Source organism: Danio rerio, chromosome 25, assembly GCF_052040795.2.
Source record: "Danio rerio strain M-AB ecotype USA chromosome 25, GRCz13ab, whole genome shotgun sequence".
NCBI classification, from domain to species: Eukaryota; Metazoa; Chordata; class Actinopteri; order Cypriniformes; family Danionidae; genus Danio; species Danio rerio.
Genome location: NC_141045.1, coordinates 21657594 through 21682712, shown reverse-complemented (window position 1 = coordinate 21682712; position 25119 = coordinate 21657594). Strand labels below are relative to the sequence as shown.

General features: G+C 36.8%; 1 protein-coding gene across 2 annotated transcripts; it reads left to right on the top strand.

Moving 5' to 3' along the window:
• Positions 1–1081: 1081 nt before the first annotated feature.
• Positions 1082–24922, top strand: kctd15a (potassium channel tetramerization domain containing 15a). 2 transcript variants are annotated; one of them, NM_001006012.3, is given in 5 exon segments: positions 1082–1550; positions 4434–4609; positions 6203–6347; positions 15617–15922; positions 22538–24922. In NM_001006012.3, coding segments are annotated over 5 exon segments (798 nt in total). In that variant the 5' UTR covers positions 1082–1538; the 3' UTR covers positions 22697–24922.
• The last annotated feature ends 197 nt before the right edge of the window (positions 24923–25119 follow it).

Sequence of the window (25119 nt, the reverse complement as noted above, 5' to 3'; positions counted from 1 at the left end):
TATCCTGTTATACATTAACTCATTGCAAATTAAATAATAAACTAAATTTTAAAAAAGGCCAAAAAATAATAACGGTTGTGGTAGGTTTGGTCACTGGTTGGCGCCAGATGTCAAGGTAGAGAATAAACATTTCCAGAGGGACAACATTGCAAGTGTCAAATGTGTTGAAATATGAATTCTGGTGTCCTTGAAGCATTTATATGATTTTAAAATTCCAAACAAGAACAAGAACGCACATAAAAGCGACTTTTAGGTCATGAAACGTTTATTTAAATTATAGCCTATATAGTTCTCAAACTGAATTCCTGGAGGGCCGCACATCTGAAGTTTAGCTCCAACTCTAATTAAACACACCTGATCCAATTAATCAAGACTCTTTTGAACACATTGATTAATTGGATCAGGTGTGTTTTATTAGATTTGGAGCAAAACAGAGCTACGGCTCTCCAGGAATTCAGTTTGAGACCCATGATTTAAATGTGTAGTTATCTCATTTGACTTTAAATGTCCCACAAACATTAAAGCTTGTATTTTTTTATTTTTATTTTACTGTTTCTAAAACTGTTGTATTTTTTTAGCCTATTTCAATTTACCTTTTTCTAAGCGTCGACATAAACCTATATTCATACAGAACTCTGAATATATTCGTTGTGGAAATGCTGTAAACCCGTTTGTAGGCTGCGTTCACTTTGGTCACTGGTTGGCGCCAGATGTTAAGGCACAGGGCATTTCCAAGAGATGGAGAGTAGTATTAAAAGGGTCTAAAACTGTCAAATATGCTTTTTGTTAAAGCCTTTCCTTTTCAGCACAATGCGCCCGTCTTTCCACCTGAAAGCTGTGTGCCATCGAGGCAGACATCTCTATCTAGCCGCGCGCAAAAATTGAAATGGCGCGTTTGGCCCGAGGCGGTTGTGTGGGCGCCTTTGCAGAGGCACAATGCATATCGATATACGTCATTTAGTTTTCATGGCCAGCAGAACATTATTAGGGCGCCGAGAGACACGTTTGGAAGCAAATTAATTCTTCCATTAAAATAGAAACATCAATCAAAAAAGACGTTCGTAGTTAGAAAATACAGTATATTATGTGGGTAAAGTGGTTTAAAACAACAGCCTTCTTCTTTTTCCCACTGAAGGTTAGCCAAAGACATGCACACAGGTAAACCGTTATCCTCACACGCGCGCGCGCTCATCATATCTTTGTTCAGACGATGAATAAATAAATGACGATAAATGCGACGAAAAGACACACATACGCATCCTCCCAAATGCGAATAGCAAGATCAAATGTTGTTCTTGTAACTCGCCCCAGCTCAGGCAGGGTTGAGCTAATTGTAGCCTAATCCTGCCCCGGGGCGTTTGGAGAGCCTTGAGCAAGAATTCTTGTTCAGCTGTCCTCTGTTATTCGGGCTGGAACGCTGTGCCTTCAACGCACTCTCACGCTTCAACAAAAAAGGAGCAAGAAAGAAAAAAAGCGAGGCTAAGACACGCCACCATCGATCTCATGTTTTAAAGAGGGCTGAAGATACATTTACAGCTATGTCTTCCAAGGTAAGGACGCAGCCTTGACTGACTCCCCTGTGTAGCTTTTGTGGAAAGTGTCTATAGCAGTCTGTGTTTTAGGCGAGTTTTTAAAGCCACAGCGACCTATATAGCGCTGCGTTCGCACCGGCGTTAGATTTCCGCTGGATTCCGAACGGATTCTGTACGAAGAGCTCTTGGAGAAAATATTACCAAAAGTTCTTTCTAGAGGACGAGCAAGCTTCATCGGAGAATCCTCCTCAGATTGCGTCGGACATCCTAAAATGTTTGAAACGGTACGGTACAGATTCTGTCAAATTCTCGAGTCTTTTCTCTTTATTGCATTCGTTCTCAGTGTGTCGTGCTTTTGCAGTTTTAGATCAGGGAGGGCTGATTTGGGTATACAATGAGAGGTCAGAGCACTACTGTATGCCCATTGCGTACAGGAAGTGCGGTACATAGAGTTGTAGGGCTATTTTACGCACGCCTGAGACCTGGCGCAGTTATCATCAACTATTATTTCGGACTTTGATGAGATCTTACTTTGCACTCGCTCGTAGCGGCATATTCCTTTTCACTACAAACATCAATAGTTAGCTTTTCAAGTCATGACATGATGTTCATACTATTGAAGCGTTATATATATATATATATATATATATATATATATATATATATATATATATATATATATATATATATATATAACATTAGACATTACTCACTAAAAATGCAGTTCGTATTTTAGTCAGTTGTTGATTCAACCCTTTCTGAAAATGTCTGTTCATTGAATGAAGCATTTGGTGTTTGACTGATTCCAAGTTATGAGGCTTTTGAGTGACTCATTGAAAGATTCGGCTCCCAGGAGTCGTTACTTCGTTTTTCTAAACTGCTACTGCTTTTGAAATATGGGTTTCTTATTACTGTGGCGCAGTATAGTCTTATAGGAACGAATGGATAAGGACAAATTAAAACATATAGCCTTGTAAAAGTTGTAAACAATTTTATAATTAATATAATGTCTTTAGCCGTGACTCTGAAGATTAATTGATGTTTTTTAGTAACAAAAATGTAAATTTTATATATTAATTCTATTATTCAATTTCACTTAAACTAACCATAATAACCTGCAGTTCATTGACTGAGATGTTGATTCAAACCGTTCTTGACAAATTCAGCGTTCATTCATTGAATAATTTGACACGTTGATTCTAAGTTATGAATCTTTTGTGTGATTCGTTAAAAGAATTGGCTCATAAGAGTTGTGCTACAGGCAACCTGTCAGGCTGTGTTTGATTTTTCGTAATTTATAAGAAATTTATTTGAAATGTTTATTTATTGGTAGACAATTTTTTAAGTTCAAATTGAAAATGATTTATTGCTCACACCTGGGATACAAAAAAATAAAAAATAAAACCTGATGTTTTAGATGCAATTGAAAATGTTTAGCTAATATTGTAGCTTATTATTAACGTAGTGTTCAAGTATTATTAATATTGATTTTTATGAACAAACTTTTCATTCAGTTAAGAATTCAACAGATTTGCGTGACTCATTAAAAAAACGACTCATAAGAGTCATTTGTTCATCATTGGAATGCATGGGCTTCATTTTGTTTGTCTTTTGGATCTTAACATTTGAAATTTGCATTCTTGAAATTGTTTCACAGTATTTTAATAACATTTTAATGACATTTGATAAAAATGATCCAACATTCATGTCTTTATACAAAATAAAATTAGCAGTTTTTTGGCTAATGTGAAAAGTGTGTCAGTTTTCTGGACACTGCTATTCAGGTCAGAAATCATTTGTTGACCAACAAATACGATGAATTCGACTTTTTAAGTGACTCATGATAAGAACCAGCTCAAATTAAGAGTCATTTGATTGTTATGATTGTTTGTTTTCACATAGAAGAAATTGAAAATCTATTTTTCCCATGTAATTATTTGGTGGTAGTCAGAATTTTAATCAAATATAATTCAAATGAATGAACACTAACATACTGAATACACATTTTGTCAGCTGTTATGCTGCGAGTCCATTTTTTCGTAAGTAAATCCTGTTTAGTTTCAAAATAAGTCTTTAAGATATCTTTATATTATTAAACTTATTAATTTCAGTAGCTTTAAATGCAACTATAGCTAAAACATGGATACATTTACATTATTTGGCCTTTCATAGATAAATCTAAAGGCTTAGACACAGTCCACAAGTCTTTGACGTACAACTATGGGCAGACTTTGCTCCAGGCATTGTGCTTCCAGAAATGGGACTTTAACCATCTGTTTAGGCAGGATTGTTCATTTCTCCAAACAAAAGGTTGATTCATGCCACAACAGCAGTCAAGCATGATGCTCACTCTCTAATTAAATGTAAAGTTTTTAAATGTTACATAGTAACTTTTTAACACCGTTAGATTGTAATACTTGGCCTTATGGGAAAACAAGTCTTATTTATCCTCGTTTTTGGTTTCAAAATGTTGATTCGCAGAAACTTTTACAGAAAGCTGTTGGAGAAGAGGTGTTTTGCGTCTCACATGTTCACCCAATATCTTTAATTAGGAGTTTACACTTTTCCCCCTCTCTTTCCCTGAAGGTAGACACCTACAGTACTAGGATCCATCCATCCCTCTCTCTCTCTCTCTCTCTCTCTCCTCCTCTCTTGCTTTCGTGCTCGCTAATAAGCATCACTCCATTTCTTCCCTCCGGTTCTATGAAAAAAGGAGGAGGGGGGAAAAAACGGCAGGCAAATTTTCTTAATTAGACTTGTGGTGCTAATTCTTAAGGTAAAAAACCCAATTTAAGGGAAGATGTGGAAGTGATCTCCATCGTGTTTGCAGGCCAGAGTCGCACCTCAGATCTCGGAGACTCAACCGGCAGCTGTTTATTTGACACTGTGCTGTTTGTACAGGAGGGAAGGAGTATGTCTCGGCTGTCTTTGACCCGGTCCCCAGTGTCTCCTCTGGCCGCTCAGGGAATCCCACTGCCGGCTCAGCTCACTAAATCCAACGCTCCAGTCCACATTGACGTAGGCGGACACATGTACACCAGCAGTTTGGCCACCCTCACCAAATACCCAGACTCCAGGTAAGATGACTCGAAGTTTGAATATTTTTTGGGGGGGTGGTGTTGCGTAAATATCTTGTAATTTTGTGCTTCATTTTGTGTATGCACTTTTAAATGACTCAAAGTAGATGTTTTGTGACCACTTGTAGAGTCATGCAATTGCTACCTGCTGCATCAATGCCAGCCATTGATAAAGAGAGTTAAACGGACGCCACCTGTTAGAAAAGAGCATGTGTGTGTTGGGTAAAGCGCGAGAGAGCTTCGCCACATCTGTTCAGGTTAGCAGAGAGCGTGGCTCGCTCTGATTTATTAATGGATATGGAGCGAGAGAGCAACGAGAAGGAGGGAGGAGAGGAAAATGGGGGGAGGGTGAAAAGCAGGCAGCATTTTAATTGCTTTTTGGAGGGAAAAAAAAGAAGCTGAGATGAAAAACTAAGATTGCCTAAAGCTATATGGTGAAATTCTAACTGGGGGAACGGCAAGACCATATGAGAAAAGGAGCACCCGAGGCACAAAAGGGGGAATTGGTTTTCTTATTAAGTGTTTTGCATCGGTTTCCAGAATGAGAGAGAGAGAGAGAGAGAGAATGAAAGAATGGAGGAATGAAATAGGATGAGAGAATGAAATAAGAACATTTCGCTAAGATAAAGTCGATTTATCCCAAGAACAGAAATAGCGGACGACATCATTCAAAAAGCTTGACCTCATTCCAGCAATTAAATCAGGTTAAATAATCAACTTCTCCAACTTATTTCAAATGTAACATGGTGTTTTTTTAACGAGAAAATTGGTAACAGTCAATAAACTTTGGATTTGAATAATGTTGATTGTATGATTATTATTGTTAAATGCTGTACAAGTATTGATCATGCTTTAGATTAAAAGGACAGTTCACGCAAAACAGAATTTTCTGTCATCATTTACTTGTTTCAAAACTGTCTGACTTTCTTCTGTTGTACACACAAGAAGATATTTAGACAGAAACCGGTAACTTTTAACACTGTATTTGTTCTTCCTACACTGTAAAACACAAAATGTAAAGGTAACCAAACCATTTGAGGAATCCAATTGCAACAAACCATTTAAGTTCAAAAACTAATCCTAATGAGTACTGTGAATTTACTCAATTTGAGTAGATGAAGCAATTTGAGCACAGTAAAACCCAATAAATGAAGAGAACTCAAACCAAATGAGCACTGTAAAACCCAATAAGTTAAGGCAAGTCAAACCATTTGAGGAAACCGATAGCTACAAACCATTTGAGTAAAAAAACTAATCCATATGAGTACTGTGAACTTACTCCATTTAAGCTAGAGTAATGAGGTATTTAATTAACTCATTACCTTCAACACTGAGTTGAAAAACTCTTTTCAAATGAGTAGAATTCACTTTCAGTAATTTTTTTGAGTGAACTACACACATGTCATTTGATAAAGTTGACTGTTGGGTTTTACAGTGTACCACTGAAATCAACAATTGTTCATAACATCAAAATTTTTTGGGTGTGCTATCCTTTTAATGGAGCCTTATCATAAAAAAAAATATTCAATTAACTTTTTTATGTTGTGTATTTAAGCAAAGAACATTCATTGATCTCCAATCTTCTCCCCTCAGAATCAGTCGTCTGTTTAACGGCACCGAACCGATTGTTTTGGACAGTCTGAAGCAGCATTACTTTATTGACCGAGATGGAGAGATATTCCGCTACATCCTGAGCTACCTGAGAACCAGCAAACTGCTTCTTCCTGAGGACTTTAAGGTAATCTGCGCAAGTCCAAAATTTCATTTAGTTCCTTTTTTTTTGCATCACATCAATCCGCTCCAAACACATTAAAGAGATTTACATTGACTCACACTCATGTGGTTTTAGACTGTTTTTCTTCTGTTGAACAAAAAACAAGATTGTGACAAAGTGGAGCTTTGTCCCTGCTGAGTGAGCAGCACACAGCTCAAATATTCAGATATTCTAAAGAACGTTTAAAAAAGCCGCCATTAGCTATGCTTCAATCCAAAAATGCTAATTAGGTTTATGCGAAAAGTTGGAATATGGCATAAATCGTTTGCTAATAAAGCACTGTTTCCATCCAAGGGAACAAGAATCGACACTTCCTGATAAACCGGCGCCAGATATCAAAAACACAAATGGAATTTGCTATAGTAGAGGGAGCCACTGTGGGCCTTTTTTCTTAAATGATGAATTACATGAAATACGAAATTCAGTGAATGCGTAGCGGTTTTTAGTGGAACGAGATCACTCTTTGGGAGCATAGATGATCAAGAAGGTTCTTGAGGGTAACAGTACTAAACCACTTTGATGAAAGACTGTAGGCTGAGAGATTTTAGAATGACCAAAACAACATTTCAGATGATTTACAGTGTGATTGGTTGGCTGGTTTATCCATTAATGCTGTCCTATCATTTCTATTTTATCCCATGATGTGTTCAAACAAAATCACATGACATTTTTGAGGCGCATGCTGGAATCTATTCAATATTTTTCAATATTATTCAAAAATGTTTTAGCTTCAGAATGTATGTGCATGTTGGAATTTCCATTGAGAATTTCTATTCAGCATTTCCAAATGTGTATAAAAATCGTTAGCTGGAAACAGCTATTGAGGACCATAGTAGGAAGAAAGAGAAAAAAAGAATTTTTTCCCAGCATTCATTAGAACATCATGATTTGTGGAAGAAAATAAAAAAGAAACTCAAATAGGTTTGTACACGGAGGAGGAGTAAATTAGGAGGAGTAAATTAGGACATCATTTTGGGTTTTTAATGGAAGACAGAAAACTATAATGAATATAAACAACCAATTTAACATTAGGTCCACACCATGTGTTTGGAATAAGCTGTATTTTTAAAAAATGGCACATGTTTCTGGAGGTTTGTTGAATACTCATGTTATTCTACCATTTTAAATTCACTTCTGACAAAGTGGGTTCATCTGGAGATGAAATGTCTCAAACTTGAGATATTTGTCGTATGACATTGTTTCTGAGAAATTCCTTAATATTTTTATTGGAAAAGAATGGCATTCAGACAAGTTGTCTAGCCAAATTCTCTTGCATTAAAACTTTTGACCTTGGTTTAAAAAATAACACCAAGTAAAATACCAAATTCCAAAATAAAATACAACCAAACTAAAGTCGAAGGAAAAGTTAACATTTAAACACACAGAGTTAATAATAACTTTTATTTTGTCTAATATTATTTATACTATGCTTTTAGTAGTTATATATTAGCTATATTAGTACATTTCAAATTCATACATTAACAGTGTTAAATTATAAAGCAATTTAAAAAAAAGTTTAAAACACACTTGGTGTACATGTTGGGGATTACTTTTTACTTTAAATGTAGTTAATTCAGACACACTTATCTGCAGCATAAAAATATAATATAATATAATATAATATAATATAATATAATATAATATAATATAATATAATATAATATAATATAATATAATATAATATAATATAATATAATAGCATGGTATATAATAATATAATATAATAATAGCATATAAAAATATTATATAATAGTTTATAATAATATAATATAAAACATCAAATTATACAAATAAAATACAAAATGAATATTGCCAACAGAAATAAATTGTATAAATATTATTATTGAAAATGTCATTACATACTAATTGGCCTGGGAATTTCAAACATATTAAAACCAAATCAAAATAAACGAAATACAGAATGAAAAAAGAATAAACCCTAACGCCTAAGGTAAAGTTTAAATATGGACTCAAAATAGTGTGAAATAAACACTCTCTGACTTCAAACACGCATAGCTGAGAGTCTTTTTTTCTCAATGGCTGCAGATAAGTTGGTGAAGTATTATTCCCGCCTCAGTCAAAAATCAGATGGGTAAAGGTATTTGTGTCAATGGGATTAATTAGGGTGAGACTAGTCATTGCGGCCTCAGGCTCCGTGGGCAGCTTTCCTCTGCTGCGCGAGACCGTTTGATAACAGCACATAAAATATGTAACTGCACAGAAGCACACCATTAGATCCCATTATGCTGAACTTTTCACATTTCGCCCATCAGAACACATCGTGTCCTGACCTGTGATAGAGAGCGCCAAAACCCAACCACTGCTAGCCAGTGCTGGGATCAGCTCTGTAGTCTATAAATCAACTTGAAGCCAGAATGACTACAAAATAACTTCCCTTAATTTAATAGATATTAACATACTAATATAATACAGTGTTTCTCACCCATGTTCCTGGAGGAACTGTCTTTTTTGTCTGTCAGGTCTTTCAGTCTCAGCTAATGAGTTGATGATATGAATCAGTTGTGTTTGCAGACATGGCAGAGCTGGTGATCCTCTAGAAACGTGGTTGAGAAACACTGATAAAAGAAATATAAAGCAGCAGCTCTATTTGACAAAACATTTAGCTATTCCTACAGTCACAAAATATTTTCTGTTTAAGTGCTGTTTAACAGAGCAAGGAAATTTTCACAGTATTTTCTATAATATTTTTTCTTCAATTAAATGCTTGTTTATTTTTGTAGCAATTTTACAATGTAGATGGTGTCAAAGCCGCTTAACATAGAAGTTCTTGTAAAATCCAGGTTTCAGAGTAGAAGTTTAGTTTAGTTCAGTTCATCGTGGTTTAAATTTCACTGCTAAAAGTCTAAACACTGAAGAGCAAATCCATCCATGCACAGCTTCACAATTACCAAACCAAGCAAGCCAGTGGCAAGGAACAAACTTCACCAATTGACGATGTAAGAAAAAAAAAACGAGAAAAACCAGGCTCTGTTGGGCAAGACCATTTTTCCTCTGGCCAAACCTCCTTGTGGAGAAAGTTTTTATTATTTTGGCTGGAATAAAAACAGTATTTATAGATTTTTTTCCTATTGGCTACAGAACAAACAATTGTTGTCCAACAAATTGGCTAATTTACCTAAATCACCTAATCAACACAGTTTAGCCTTTAAAGACAGGAGAAATGGTCATTCTCAACAGAGCCTGGTTTCTCTCAAGGTTTTTTTTCCCTTCACTTTTGTCAATTCGTCACCTTAGAATTAAAAGGTTCTATCTGACATTTTTTGTTGTTGACATTCTAATTAAATGACATTTTATTTACATTATGGGATGTTTTTTTCATAAGTTGTTTCCATTTTAAGGCTTTTGATGAATGTTACACACATACTGTTATCTACATGGAATGCAAAAATTTTAAAGCTCAATATCTCAAAATCATTGAGAACGCAGATAGAACCTTATAATTCCAAGATGATGAATTGGTAAAGTTTGTTCCTTGCCACTGGCTTGCTTGGTTTGGGACTTGTGGAGCTACACATCGATGGGTTTGCTCTTCAGTGTTTGGACTTCCAGCAGTGAAATTTAAACCACACTGAACTGAACAAAACTCAGGTTCATACACATTTTTACTACTAAAATTCCATACATTTTCCATGATTTTTCCAAGACTTTCAAGTCCATTTTCATGATCTAATGTTTCATGCAATGTCTATAAATGTCTCTTCAGTTTAAACTATATTTATACCTATATAAAATTGATTTAGATAAGGCTTACACTGCACTAATAATGTGAAAGTATGTTATTGGCCAAAGACAGAAAAGAAGTAAGAACAACTAACCTATATTCAAGTATACAGATATCTGTTTTCCATGACTTTTCCAAAATTTTGTGGGTTTTTCTGTTTTTCCAAAACTTTCAGGCAAAAATTCCATGGCTTTTCCAGGTTTTTCATGACTGAACTCTGTAAGCTGAACTTTAACTCTGAAAACTGGACTGACACAGTTTCAGCTTTAACTTCTATGTTAAGCTGCTTTGACACAATGTACATTATAAAAGCAATGTAGAAATAAACATGAATTATATGAGAAGTGCACTGAACAGCTGAATACTAGTATATTGGAATACCATTAGGTACTGCCATCATGGCAAAGAGAAAAGAAATTGTCTTTTTTATATTGTAAAAAAATTCCCCTATTAAACAGCAGTTGGGAAATACTCAGAAAAGATTTTCAATTTCACAAGAGGCCTAATCATTGGAATAATTGGGATTTTGCAGATTTGATTGATCATCTTGAACTTTTTTGCCCTCATGTGAAACTCTTATAATCGCACCACTCCTTTTGGGTAGTCTGGATTTTGTGAATTTGCCTGAATAAATTAAATGTCTCGTGAAATGAAAGTAATGCTAGTTTCAGTCTGTTAGTTTTAAGGATATCTATAGGCTAGCTATATTTAGAAAATATAAAAGTTTAATAGCGGTTACTCACTGAAGCTAAGCCTGGTTAGTACCTGGATGGGAGAACACATGGGAAAACTAGGTTGCTGTTGGAAGTGAAGACAGCAAGAGACACTATACTGGCAGTGAGCACCAACTTTCGGATTATCTTGACGCTCTGAGCTCATTAAAAAATACCATGTCATTTCTCATAAATAGTAGGGGTGTAACCCTGGTGTTTTGGCTAAATTCCCTCCATCGGCCCCTACCCATCATTGCCTCCCAATCATCCCCATCCACAGAGTGTGCTCTATCTCTGTGTCTCCACTCCACCAATAGCTGGTGTGTAGAGAGAACACCTGTGCCATTGTCCTGTGGCTGTCATCGCATCATACATATGGATGCTGCACACTGGTTGAGGTGTGAAGAGACCCCCTTTCATAATTGTGAAGTGCTTTAAGTGTATGGCCATAAATGAACTACATAAATACATTCCATTACAAACACCCAAAGTTTGCACACAGTAAAATTTACTCAGTTCAGAGAGTATTTGGTCCCTCTTTAATTAAAGGCAAACAGGTTGGTAACAAGTAAAGCTGCTGTTTGTGGAGTTGCTTAATGATCTTCTGCTGAGATTTTGAGAGATTCAATTCATTATATTTTCAGCTGATTTCATCTAAGGCTATGACTCAAGTCAGTTGTAGTTTTGTGTTTTTCTTCTGTGTTTCCACTTATTAACAGAAGGTGTTCATCATCAGTGCTCAACCACCACCTAATTAATCCTTTGTCTCATTAACTTGAGTAACTTTAACTCAATTTAGAGAGGGACCAAATAACATTTAATTGGAGTAAATTTTACCTGGAGGATATTGTTGTGCAGTTTGTCACTTCCGCCTTCAGTCTCTTGTCAAATATTGACCAATCAAATGTTCTCTAGTATCTGACATGCCTCTGGCCCTTCAAGGCGCTTTTCTTTTGATGCGCTTGAGCTCAATCACTCAATTTGCAGAGTTATGAGACAAACAACACTATTGTCTGTGCTTCATTTTTGTTGTCAAGTTGAGATTCAGTCAAACATCGAATAAAATAATGCACATTTCAAAGCACTTCATAGGACTTTTAAACATAGCAAAATCTGTTTGGTTAAATCTGCCTGGTGAACCTTATGACTTCATTAAAACTTAAAATCTCTCAAATTACTGCAGGAATGACTAGATTTCATGAATCTGCATTACCAGCTTGAACTAATGCAAAATCTGTGCGATCTTTTAACCATCATGTGAAACTCTATCGCATTGATTGATTCCAGTTCCTACTGGAATGACTCGATTTTTAAAAATTGGCAAAACCAAGTTGAGCGCAAGTGAAATCTGCTCTCTGTACTTTTCGCCCTCATGTCAAACTCTCAATCCCACACGCTGCGTTTCCAACGACTGTATTTCGCCCACAAAATGGCACAGAACAACAACATGCGACTGCACCTAAAGACCCAGCTCATCGTCTTAATTTGTTCTTCTAGAAGAGTTTGCTTTTGAAAGGCGTGCAGCGCATCCAGCTTCATTTGTCCATATGGATATGGCCTAAAGACGAAATGTGTTCTTCTGTGGGACGTTGCTTTTACATTCTCTTTCCCAAAAGTGAGTCACAGAAGGAGCCCTGTTAAAACATACCCAGCCTTCACTGCAGACCTGGGAAAGAAGCGGAGCTTGTTTTTCTTTGAATTAGCAAGAGCCCGAAGGCCTAAAGTCTCTGTATCCATGTTGTCAGCACCAGTATGGGCTAAAGAAAGGAACATAGGGAATAAAGGGGAGAGCGTGAGGGAGGGGTGTGGGTAAGAAAACAACTCCTTTTCTTGTGGTAATTGTAAAAGAGCGTTGTGTCTGAGATGGTCGGTGCTATTGTTCTCCGTGGCGTAGCCTGCAGTGGAATGAGTAGTTTTACAGGGTGGGGATGAAGAGGGTCCGGATCCAAGCTGTATCTCTCTCGGCCACCAGGCACACAACTGAAGAAAGGTATCAGAGGGGTTGGTTTTAACCCTTGTGTTTGGGGTCTGAGAGACCCTAAGGCACTTTTAATATCTCGAGAAACATTAACATTGAAGTGTCAGGTTAATTCTTCTTGACTTTTCCTAATCTAATGAGAGCTGGCAAAACTGTAACTTGAGAACATCCATCAAACCTTCTGAATGCGTGAAAAATATTAGCTCAGGTTTAGGCATTCTGAGACCCCAGGAAGTTTTCACATAATTTTCAGATCATTATTATTATTCTTTTAATGAAAAGTGGTAGATAACAGATTTACCTATATGTAGAGGTATATATACATAGAGTTTGCACAATTTTTATATATTATTAAATCATATAATATCTAAAATAAATATAACACCAAACTAAATAATAATGATACACACACACACGCTCACTTGAGCACCATTTTGTTAATATTTTGAGTTGTTTTCACTTTCATTTTATCTAAAGATTTCACAGTTGACTATTTTTGCCATGTTTGTATAGATTAAAAGATTGTAGTACTTAGAATAACTTATATTTCAAGTCAGATTAATGATAATGTGAAATTTTATTTATATTTTATACATATGTACACACATTATATATAATAATTCTCATAAATCTAAAGCTCACACAGACCCAGCATTATTGCAGCATAAATCAGCATTTATGTAACACAAACAACACTATTTTAGCTTTATCATTTATTTCCCTCCGTATGCCTATTCCAGCATGTCTATATTGGAATTATTTGGAGTTTTTGCAGTGTTTGTAATAGCAGGACTGAGGCGCGTTGCCATCTGCTTTAGTGGTGAATGAAAGGCGAGTGTAAGCGGGGTAAATGTGCTGGAGGCTGAGAGACGCCTCAGGCAGAGGCAGCAATCTGTGCTTTCCGACCAGAGAGTCTGTGAGCGAGGGGAGACCCGCGGGGCCAACCCCCCACCCTCCTCCCCTCACCCAGCCCTGGATGAAGACGGGTCAGATGGGCAGAACTGCTCCATGTGTTGGGCTCGGTTCATGCGAAATGCTAAACGACATGTGCTCTCAAACGCACAGTGCTTGATTAGTGTAGGGGTTTAAATTCCTGCTTTCATTTCTTTCTTTTTTTCTTCCTTGTAACGTGTTATGCTAGTGGGGGAAATTGAATTCAATTATATTTCTATAAATCTAATGTGTCATTCCTAATGGATTTATAAAGTTATACCAAAAATCTGAAGTCCATTTTTTTTCATTTGTTTTTATGAGTTGTTTGTCTAAATGTTCACTCATTTTATAGTAAGTTTGTTTGTTTGCTTGTTTAATGGGCAGTTTGTTTGTCCATTAGTTCATTTCTTTGACCAATTTAATGTGGTACAAAATTTGTTGTCCATTTGTTTGTTTGTGCGTTTGTTTGCTCAATCTGAAAGAATTGTTTTTTTTTTGTCTAATCATCTGTTGTTCACTGATTTGCGTGCTGCTGGTCATTTGTTTACATTTATTTATTAGATTTTTGTCTGTTATGTTTGTCCATTTGCTTGTGCTCAAACTTTTTTCCTTTTTCTTTAATTTATTCACAAGTTTGTTTACTCTGTAGTTTGTTTGCTTACTCAAATTTCTGTGGTCTGTGCCAAAGGGATGCTCCAATAGATCGGCCGAAGATGGGTATCAGCCGATAATCACAATTCATGACTTAGATGGTTTTTGCTGATCTGGCCAATCTCATGAACCGATCACAAGTGCGATTGCTTATGAGGAAGTTTTATGTTTTTCACAACATTGCAAGTTCACTATAACCTAACTGGAAACATACAAAATAAAAACGTATATAATATATAATGTATATATAATTATACGATGTATATAATGTTATTATATATTGTTATTATATAATGTTATTATATATTATATATAATGTTATTAATGTATAAAATTAATGTATAAAATTATATAATGTATTTTTTTATAACTTCTATAAGGTTTTATAACCTCTATATACTTGAATTGACCCATTTCATTTTAGTAAATAAGTAATGGATTTATAGGTGCGCATTTTTTTCTTATAAAACGTTTTGATGTTTTTTTTTTGTTTTGTTTTTTTTTGTAAAGCTGCGTCTGACCATGATGTTGTGTTTACACTAAACGGTTATAAGATAAATGTTTAAGGAATTATATGCAACATTCTTAATTTAGGTTCTCTTAGGTTAGGATTAAACACCCTCTTAGCTTAGGTTACTTACCTACAGTAAGTATCATACTTGAATGAAATAGGTGCTTTATGCAATGGTACAGTTATATAAAGCTTGAAGCATCAGAATCGGTACTCGGTTTCGACCAATTACCATGAGCAAAATAAATAAATAAATTAAAATACAAAAAAATGTTTACTCACATGGTGGATGCTTGTTTGTTTGTAATTCACTTGATTATTTGCTTGTCTATTCAGTTGTTTTATTCGCAATTGTTAGTTTGTTCACTCAATCGCTCACTTGAGTTGTTTTTTTAGTCCGATATTTATAATACAGTTTTCACCCTGCTTACTCATTCAAAAATTTGCTTGTGCATTTATTTGCTGATTTGTTTCCAAAGTTGTTTTGAGCGTTCCTTAATTTTCTTAGGGTGTTATTTAATTTCTTATGAATTTAAGTTGAAGACTGCTCATTCATTCACATTGTTCTGCATTGTAATATCTCGTACATTCATTTAATCATTGACCGATTTGCTGGACGAGTTGTGTTTGTTTTTCATGTTCATTCATTCATCCCTCCATACTTTTTTTCAATCCCACATTGACTTACATATGCTGTTCCTGCAGGAGTTCCAGCTGCTGTACGAGGAGGCTCGCTATTACCAGCTGACGCCCATGGTGAAAGAGCTAGAGCGCTGGAAGCAGGAGCGGGAGCAGCGGCGGTCGGCTCAGCCCTGCGAGTGCCTGGTGGTGCGGGTGACTCCTGACCTGGGCGAGAGGATTGCTGTCAGTGGAGACAAGTCTCTTATAGAGGAGATTTTCCCAGAGACAGGAGACGTCATGTGCAATTCAGTCAACGCCGGCTGGAACCAGGACCCGACCCATGTTATTCGCTTCCCACTGAATGGCTACTGCAGGCTCAACTCTGTGCAGGTAAAGCAATGTCAGTTAGTAACAGCAGTATCTGATTATCAGTTCCTTTTCAATCTCAATTTTGTATTAAGATTATCTGAAAAGTAATCTGTATTTATTTGATTATATTTTTTATTTCATCTGTAAATTTAATCAATGTCCAAAATGTTATTGATTAAATTTATAAAAAATTTTAATTAGTAATATGCATGCTGATTCAAAATATCCTAGTCAAACATAGTCCTTCTAAACCAAACATAAAACAGTATTTATTCAACTTTCAGAAAATACATCAATCAAATTTTATGTATTAACTGTAAAAAAATAAATAAAAAAAAACACTTGTGACTAGTTTTTTGTGGTCCAGGGTCACATATGCTGATTTGATGCACAAGAAACATTTCTTCTTAAAATCAATAGTAAAAAATTTGAAAAGCGTTATTTAAAATGAAAGTATTTTGTATCACTTTAGATCAAATGAATGCATTATTTCTTAATAAAAACAATACTTTTTTAATAATCTAACTTTTAACTATTGCATGGGTCAAAGAAATATGGTAACACTTTGGTTTAGGTCGCAATTTAAGGTATTAAACCATTAACTAACACTACTAGCTTAATTAACTACTAATTAGCTGTTTATTAATAGTAAGTAAAGTAGAAGTTTGGCTTAGGTTTTGAGTAGAATAAGATCATACTTTATAACTACTAACAAAGACTACAGAATACACAAGACATGTCACTGGTATAGTTTTGAATGGGGAAAAGTGTAAGAGTCAATATGTCAAATGAAACCCCAACTCTTGTACGGGAGCCAATCAGAGATCAATATAGACTGCCGTTTCTGCAGGGGAAAAGCTTGGACCAGACATTTGCTTTTACAATAGTTTTTGTGATCAACAAAGACACTGAAATCTCAGTAAATACTTGATTCACAGACATGAGTAATATATCGAAATGAAGCTTTAAATCTGTGCTTTTAAATGAACAAACACTTGAAAACAAAAGTTTTTTGGTTTTGTAATCTGTATTAAAACATGCGAGGTACAGTCCTTCCTGTCAAACGCACATCACATGACAGTAACTACTCAATTTGTATTGTATAAATACAAAGCTGAATTATCTTTGAGTTACATACTAGAGTCTGAGTATACGAAATTCGGTTGGATAAAACGAAAGTGCTGGATAAAACAAGATGATGTGACACTGCTAAAATGAGTGATTGCTCAATATTTCTGATGTCTATTTCATATTTTTGGTCTTACACACTAAAGTGATGGAAATTGACCACAGTTCACCAAGCTGGAACTTTAGAAGTTTCACATGTCCTATGAGAATTGCGTTTCGCATGCATATGAATTCAGCATGACTGTGGCTTAATGAAGTTGTAAAGGCTCTAAAATGTTCATTTTTGATCACTTCCAAAGGTACTGTAGACAAAACTTCTATGACTGGATTGCCATTGTTACCCTCATGTGGTAGAATTTGTTGAAACAGCTACAAAAGAGCACCGTCTCTCCATCTACTGCCCGAACAACACATAGCATGTGTGTGAGGATATGCGATTGGGTGATTTATAATCACGTCACTGGAAATAAAGTAAAGCCTCATTCACATTACGAGCGCCTCGTAGCGGCAAAGCAACGGAACAATTGACCGTTCATCTCAAAGGAGAGTGAGAGACTTCCGGCGACCCTTTGTCTACGAAAGCGACAGTTGAGGTCCAGGTGGGCGTTTCTTCAACTTTATGCAAATGAAGAGCTACTTTCTTGAGCGACAGCCAATGGGAGCACCAGTAGAGCTCAGACGTAGAGAGGCCGGTTGTATTCTCCATGCTGTTACCTACGCAGACCTGTGTTTGCAGCAGGTCGCCACCGAGAGCTATAGGTGTAGTGTGAATGAGGCTTAATACCAGGCAAAAATAGCCTCACCTATTTTGCCGCATTAATGAGCTCAGCATCAACTTTAAAGTTTAAACATGGACTTTTGATATCGAGCATGCTGTGCTGATGTGCCTTGGAAGCAGATTGCCTGCTGCCTGCCAACAAGCAGAGAGGGTGAAAGATGTGATAGGCAGGTGTGGATAAAGGTGTAGCTCCACAGCAGTGAAGATGCAGTTCTGCCCCATTCCATCTTCTTACATGCGCCACAGTTTAGAGGCGCTAAAACAAGTCACACATCCTAGCGCATTTTTATAATGTCCGGTACCTAGAATCCTGGAGGCAATGCTAATGTGGGGAATATGTAGTCATGAAACCGAGGAGAAGAGAGGGAAATGATATGCATAATTTATTTTTAACTCATCCTTAAGACAAATCTCTCCGTTTGAAAAAGTGCTCCAACATTTCTGCGCCTCGAGCGTTTTAAACACACATGCTACATTTTTAATACTGTACTTTGGTTTCTTTGAACAACCTAAACTGGTTTACGCTACTTTTTTACACACGCCTAATTGACTTGCTGTATAACTAATTAGTGTGTCTGATGACACCTTTTTTTCCCCTCACACTTTCGCACACTAAATCATTTTAAAGGGGTGTCTTTGTCGCACATCTTGGGTGTTTAAGAAAACCCACCTATGAAATATGAGAAGGTAGATCAGAGGGAAATGACAGAGGACGAGAGATATGGAAAAAGACAGAAGAGAGAGAGAGAGAGAAAGAGAGAGAGAGAGAGAGAGAGAGAGAGAGAGAGAGAGAGAGCGAGAGAGAGACTTTGTTGCCAAGAAATTGTAGCCGTTTACTGTAAGAAAGTTAGTAAGTGATGCAACCATCAGCGCAGTGAGTGTAATGTCAAAATCATAAGCCTTCAGTTATCAACGCATGAATACTTGAGAGGCTTGTGACACCATATATATCTATATATATATATATATATATATATATATATATATATATATATATATATATATATATATAGATATGTACACACACACACATTTATTCAAATGGCTTTACTAACAGCTCTCGAAAAGGATGTATCTTATTAACTACTTGGATTAAATACAAATTAAACAAATAGTCGGCCAAGAATTTACGTTTGTTAACTCAAACACACAGTACTTGGAATGGAAGCCAGTTGGGGTCTTAAAAGTGGGTTCTGCCGAGTTCAGACTGGATAATTTTAGCCCAGATTTTGACTCGCCGTGGTTTTAGAGAAATTGGCAACAATTTTTTAGAAATCGCAGACAAAAGCCTAAAATCAAAGGTAAATCTGTGCTCATTCACATGAGTAACAATCAGATGCCATCTGAGAGAATCGCACATGAGTCGCTAACACCAGTCATAAATATCTGAATCTGTCTGCAATACAAAACCATACTGTAATAAATGAGTTCTGACTGAAAATAACTTCTGCGATTACCTACAGCCAATGAGAGTGGCATCCACTAGTGTGGGTATCTACAGGCCAGCGGGAAACGTTAAAAGGGTCTCTTATCTGGCTATTTGGACCAAAGAAATGGAAGAAAAACTAATGTAAATCTGGCAGGAGCACCCATGTGGGTTTGACATGTTATCTGAACTATTTTTATCTGAATAAAGTTGAGAGATTCCCAATTCCCTTTCAAAGGCCAGGTGAGGTACATTTTCTACTCCACTAAAGGCTTCTTTCTCAATTTGTAGTTAGTAACAAAAGATATTCTATGTGACATTGTGTTGTTTTCATGACGCTTTTCACGTGTGTTTGGTTGTGAGAGACGTAGGCTAGTTTGCGGACTGAGAAAGTTGTTGGCGATTCTTCCTATTGTAAAGCCATACAGTGTGAAACCCCCTGTCGCCGATCCATCTTGCAGTGTAAAAAAAGCAGCGACAAAACGCTAGCCCAGATAGTCACGCAGTGTGAAAACATCTTTGACATGTCTACTTTGAAAATCCTGCAGTCTAAACTTGGCATTAGCGGACACCTCAGGAACACAGAGTTTTTCAAAATATCTTCTTTTCTTCAAGGGTGAGGATGTTTAAATATAATCCAACTGGGAAAAAAAGTTACAAAATCACATAAGATGAAGAACTTCAAAGTTGAACGATTCTCGTATTAAAAGTTGCTTCTGTAACACTGATGCAACCAAAAGCTACCATGCGTCTTAACGGAGATACGTGTTCTTGAAAAGATGCACCAAGACGCAATCTTTCTTTGTGCAGGGTAGGCCCTTGAATCATCTGCGGATGTCTTTCATACCTCATCTGTACGTAAGTCATAAGAAGTGTTCATTTCCTCTACAAGTTTCTCTGCAGTCTCAACTTCCAAAGTGAGGATAAGGGTGGACATTTTTTTCTCAGGCCCTGCGCAGTTCAACTAATTCCTTCGTCTTCTCTCTCCTTTTTTTTTTTTTTGCGGAGGGACTTTTATCTGTCTCTGTAGCCCCGAGCCAGAACTTTCATTTTCATGTGAAGCACACTTGAAAGAAGTGCAGGAGTAAGTGAATACTCAAGGCTGCATGTATTGAATTTCAAAAAAATCTACAAGCGCTCCAACAGATAAAACATTTCGTTGGCTTTTTGCGGCGATGGCGGCGGGAATGACAGTGACAGCGGCCGCCCAGAGACGGCTCTCGGTGAGGGATCTCTGACAGTAGCTGAGATTGTGTGTATTGGGTTCGTAATGAAAGAGTCGGGCGGCTTCAGTGTGGGCTGTCAGTGGGGGAGCCTATTCTCATTTGACTCTGCATCAAACCCCTGTAAACAGCCCAGGGGATGTCTGCTCGCTCCTTCTCATCCCGCGTGGATGGTCTGGAGTGAGAAACGTCTGAGGGGTAATGCAAGCGTGAAGTTGTTGATAGCACTGTTACTGAGATTGCACATTTTAAATGCGTCTTGATGCAACTATGTGAAGTGCTGATAGAGTGGCATAAATAGGAGTTTACTTGGAAAAAAAATAGAAACTTGGACCGAGTTTTTCATATTTGACGGAAAACTTGCTCACTGACAAACACTGCTGGTTTCTCTCAGGTTCTGGAGAGGCCATTTAAGTGTTGTCTTGATGCAGTAAGATGAAGTGCAGATAGAGCAGGGGTGCCCAAACTAGTTCTTGTGAGGGGCCAAAAACCAAACTTGATGGAGGCTAGTGGGCCGAAGGTAAATATAGTTGGGTAATTTCTTAGTTTATTTATCAGTTTAGAAATGACTAAAAAACATTGCTTGATATTAACAATAGAGGTTTTGATTAAATTTAACAATGTACATATTACAATAAAAACAATTTCATTTATAACAGAAATACACTTGTTTTTGCCTTGGTTTGTTTGCCGACGTCTTCTGCATAGTCCTCTATCCGTCGAGAGACAGTATTTACATTTTAAAAAAAATTAGATTCATTTACAATATTTTGCCGAAATTTTTAATTTCAGTTTGCTTTTTTTGTAGCTCAGCAATAAAACAAACAAACAAAATTACATCAAATTAGAAATGAAGATCTTTCTGTTAAAGGTGTTTGTCTCTATCATACTCACTTCTCCTCTCAGATGAGATGGTGGGCCAAATCAAAGGTAACAACGGGCCAACTTTGGGCATCTCTGAGATGGAGACAAGATTAGTGAAAAATGTGTCCCCTGCTTCGAGACCTTTTTCTTGTTGGAAAAGTGTGCCATTTATACAAGTGTAATCTTGGTGTACTTAGGTTGATAATTTGATGGAGATGCAAAAAGGAGCATAAAATGTTGACCTGAAAATAAAGTCCATAAAGTCCTCTAGTTTCTCTTTGATGCTGGAGAGATTAAAAGGGTTTGGTCTTGTGCTGTCTTGATACAATTAATTGAGGTGTGATTAGAGTAGCATGAGTTTACTTGATGAAAAAATGATCTTAAAATATAAGAAACTGTATATAAATTTCCCTGGTTGCATGTAGGTACTGAATAGACTGTTGCTATCCTGATTTAATTAGTTTGGTATCTTGATGTAATTATGTATAGAGTAGCCTAAATAAGGCTTTGGTGTTTTTTTAGGGAATAATATTGCAAAAAATCCCTTGGTTTTTCTTAGGGTCCTTTACGAAAGAGTTTAGTCCTTGTGGCATCTTAATGAAATTTTACTAATATATTAACATGTTTGTTTTTTAGAAAATGCTATCTTAAAAATACTCAAGATTTATTTTATGTCGAAAATAGTTTCCATCTTGACGTGGTTATGTAATGATTAACAGGACAGGATAAATTGTTTAATTTAATTCAAACTGTTGTCAAAAGTCCTGTAGTTTTCCTCAGGTCCTTGAGAGGCCAAACAAGTTTAGTCTCGCGCCACCTTGAAGCAATTAAAAGAAACGATAATATTAGCATTAGTAGAAGTTATAAAAAAGAAAAAAAATCTCAAGATAATGAAAAACAATCCTGGTTTCTCTTAGGTCCTGGAGAAACTCTTGCAAAAGGGCTGTGCCCTTTTCCCACAATCAAGCGAAATGCTGATGGAGTTGAGTAAATGGATTTAATCCTTAATGTGAACATAATATCAAAATATCTTCTGGAGAGAGGGTTTCAAGGTTTTGGGGTTTGAGATTTGTCTTGAAGGAACATTATGATGTGGTGATACGGTAGCATAAAGAGTGTTTGTGTTGTTGATGCCATGGTTCAACTATTTAAAGTACTGAGATTCTCATTTTTGTAGTCATAACAGTATCCATAAATTTTTCCTTGGTTTGTCCTAGGTCCTGGAGAGACTGTTTCAGAAAGGCTTCAGCATGGTGGCGTCATGCGGCGGAGGCGTGGATTCCTCCCAGTTCAGCGAGTACATCCTGAGTCGGGAGGACAGACGGTGTCAGACCAGCCACACACCCATCAGGATAAAACAGGAGCCTCTGGACTAGCCAGCTTTGGCACCAACCATGAACACCTCAGTCTGCTTTCGAAAAAAAAAAAAATGTCAGCAGACAAACAGAAGACTTAATTTGCCAGAAAAAGTTTGCTTCAACTCTTTGGACTCAAAGAGGACTGAAATCTTAGTAAATGTACGAGTAATTTCATCCAAGATCCCAAATCTCCTTCAACAGATGCTTTACAAATCCAAGCGAGTCACAGGATGGCTTTTCAGCTACTGACCTCGAGTTGAACTTTCCGGCTCCAGTCATGAAAAATGCATTCACTGATCTCTATTTCCACAGTACAGAAGAACCATGTCATAACTCCGCCGTTGTTTGTGCGCGCAAAAAGAGGAACTCTACAAGGAAGTTGTGTTTGTGGCAAATTCACCTTCCAGCTAGAACACTTTCAAATGATGCACCAGTCAGATCTCCAAGCTCTGGGGCAAAATTAACTACGAAATACAAAGTCTGTACTCTGATCCATTTTTAATCTCGATATCTAATGTTCTCATTTTCCAGTCTCATCTATGTAAATCAGTTCTTTTATGACCTACAGGTTTATTGCTGTTGTCTCGCTACATGAAGGATATGAGAGCAGTTCTCAGAAGTCATTTGGTTGTAAGTGCGGTCTGGAGTTGGCCGTGTAGAGGCTTTGACTTGAGGCTACAGCGGACAGTCTGCTAATGCATTCAGTGCTGGGCAAAGAGGCTTTTTATTCGAGCATGTCTAAAGGGAAACCTGGACTCATATGGAAGAGCTTTTCTGATGGCAACTTTCTTTTGGGTGCCCATTTTGTTTTCACGACTAGCCCTGAATGTACCAGTTAATACCAGTGATTATATAAGATTTAAGTGAACAATTACAAGCAAATATCTTTAGATATGTAAATCCTTTGGTCCCACATGCTCCCCCTGCCCCGAGCTAGATCCAAACCAGTGTTTCTCTACACTAACTAGCGACTTGCTGGTTTTTAGCATCTTTGTTCATCTCTGGAGATCAAAGGAGTAAAGTTGATTTCAATTACTTCCTCAAACCTCATTCCCATCTGGGTCACGGCACCACTATTACTCCTCTGCTTCAAATCTACTAGTCCAGGTGAGACTGAACCAGCATTTTTATCTTGGTAAGTGGCAAGAGTAACAAGTGGGGTCTCTTGAAGCAAGGAAAGTAAGTCTAATCACACAGCTCCTTCTAGTTCACCACTGTTACAGTGCCCCCAAAAACACATCTGGGTCACGGCACCAACATAACCCCTTTGTTTCTACTCTCCTGCTCAAAGTAGAATTTGAACCAGTGGTTTTAAAATTAGAGGAGACATTAACAGTGGGCTTAAGACGGCAGAATCAGTTGCATAGACAGCTCCTACAAGTTGGTCTGTGTTACAAATTAAATGACGTGTGCGTCCAAGACAACTTGTTTGATGAAAGCAATGAGATTAGTCAGATAGTTAATGAATGCAGCACTTTCAGGGGGCACTGCTTGGACCGGAGATGAAGGGGATTACTGTGCCCCCTTGAGGCCTGGAGACTGAGGGGCTACGGGTCAGACGTCTCTCCAGGAGTTAAGGTCACTTTCCCACAATCTCTTTTGCTCACTCTCCCTTAGCAAAACAACGCAATCAGAGCCACTTGGAGAGAGACTGAGGGAGAATAAACTTGAAAGGTTAACTCGGCAGGCTTGTAAACAGACTGAATTGCATAATGTGTTGTAAAAAGACACAGTTAATAAGATGGCTTTTTAAGGCTCTCGGCCTTGTCATTTCAAAAGGAAGGGTCATGGATATTTTGTTATGCTATTTGGTTGTCTTAAATGGCCAACTTTTTTTTTTCCTGCTACGTGTTCAGTTTTTCAAACATTGTACATAAAGGCTCACAGACGCTTCACAGGTCCTCCTGAATGCATTTCGCTGCCGTGCAACTGTCATTTTGGGTTTTGATTTCATGGACAATTTACAAAGACGATCTTGTCTCCAGCGCATTGATGGTCAGAGAAGATGTTACCTAAATCTTTAATTTAAATACTGCTCTAATGGATGTTGTGTCAAGATGTATATTGCAGTACGGTCCAAATGTATATTATTTAAATAAAACTTTTTTTTGTAATGGATTATTATTGATATGAATCATAGTGGTATGTCAGGCATGTGTTTATTCGAATTGTCACATTCTTTTTGTAATCAGTGTTGATAAATGAACTTTTAATAAATTGTTGAAGTTCTTCCCCTATTTTAAACCGCTTACAACATGCATGTGAATGTGTTGATACAAATGACACAGAAGAAAATTCTGCCAACATTTCTGCTGCCTAAAGTAGAGTTTTAGGGTAGTAACATATTATGAAAAAAGCAGGGACATAGCATGAAATATTATTAAGAAAAATAAATGGGTGGAGATGTAGTTCTGTGTATTGGTTGCTAAATGTATAGAGTG

Bases quoted from the DNA above. Each gene is read 5' to 3' on its own strand.
- kctd15a (XM_087310705.1), top strand. The intron at 6,348-15,616 runs GTAATCTGCGCA...CTGTTCCTGCAG, and splicing joins TTCTTCCTGAGGACTTTAAG to GAGTTCCAGCTGCTGTACGA. The intron at 15,923-22,537 runs GTAAAGCAATGT...GGTTTGTCCTAG, and splicing joins GCAGGCTCAACTCTGTGCAG to GTCCTGGAGAGACTGTTTCA.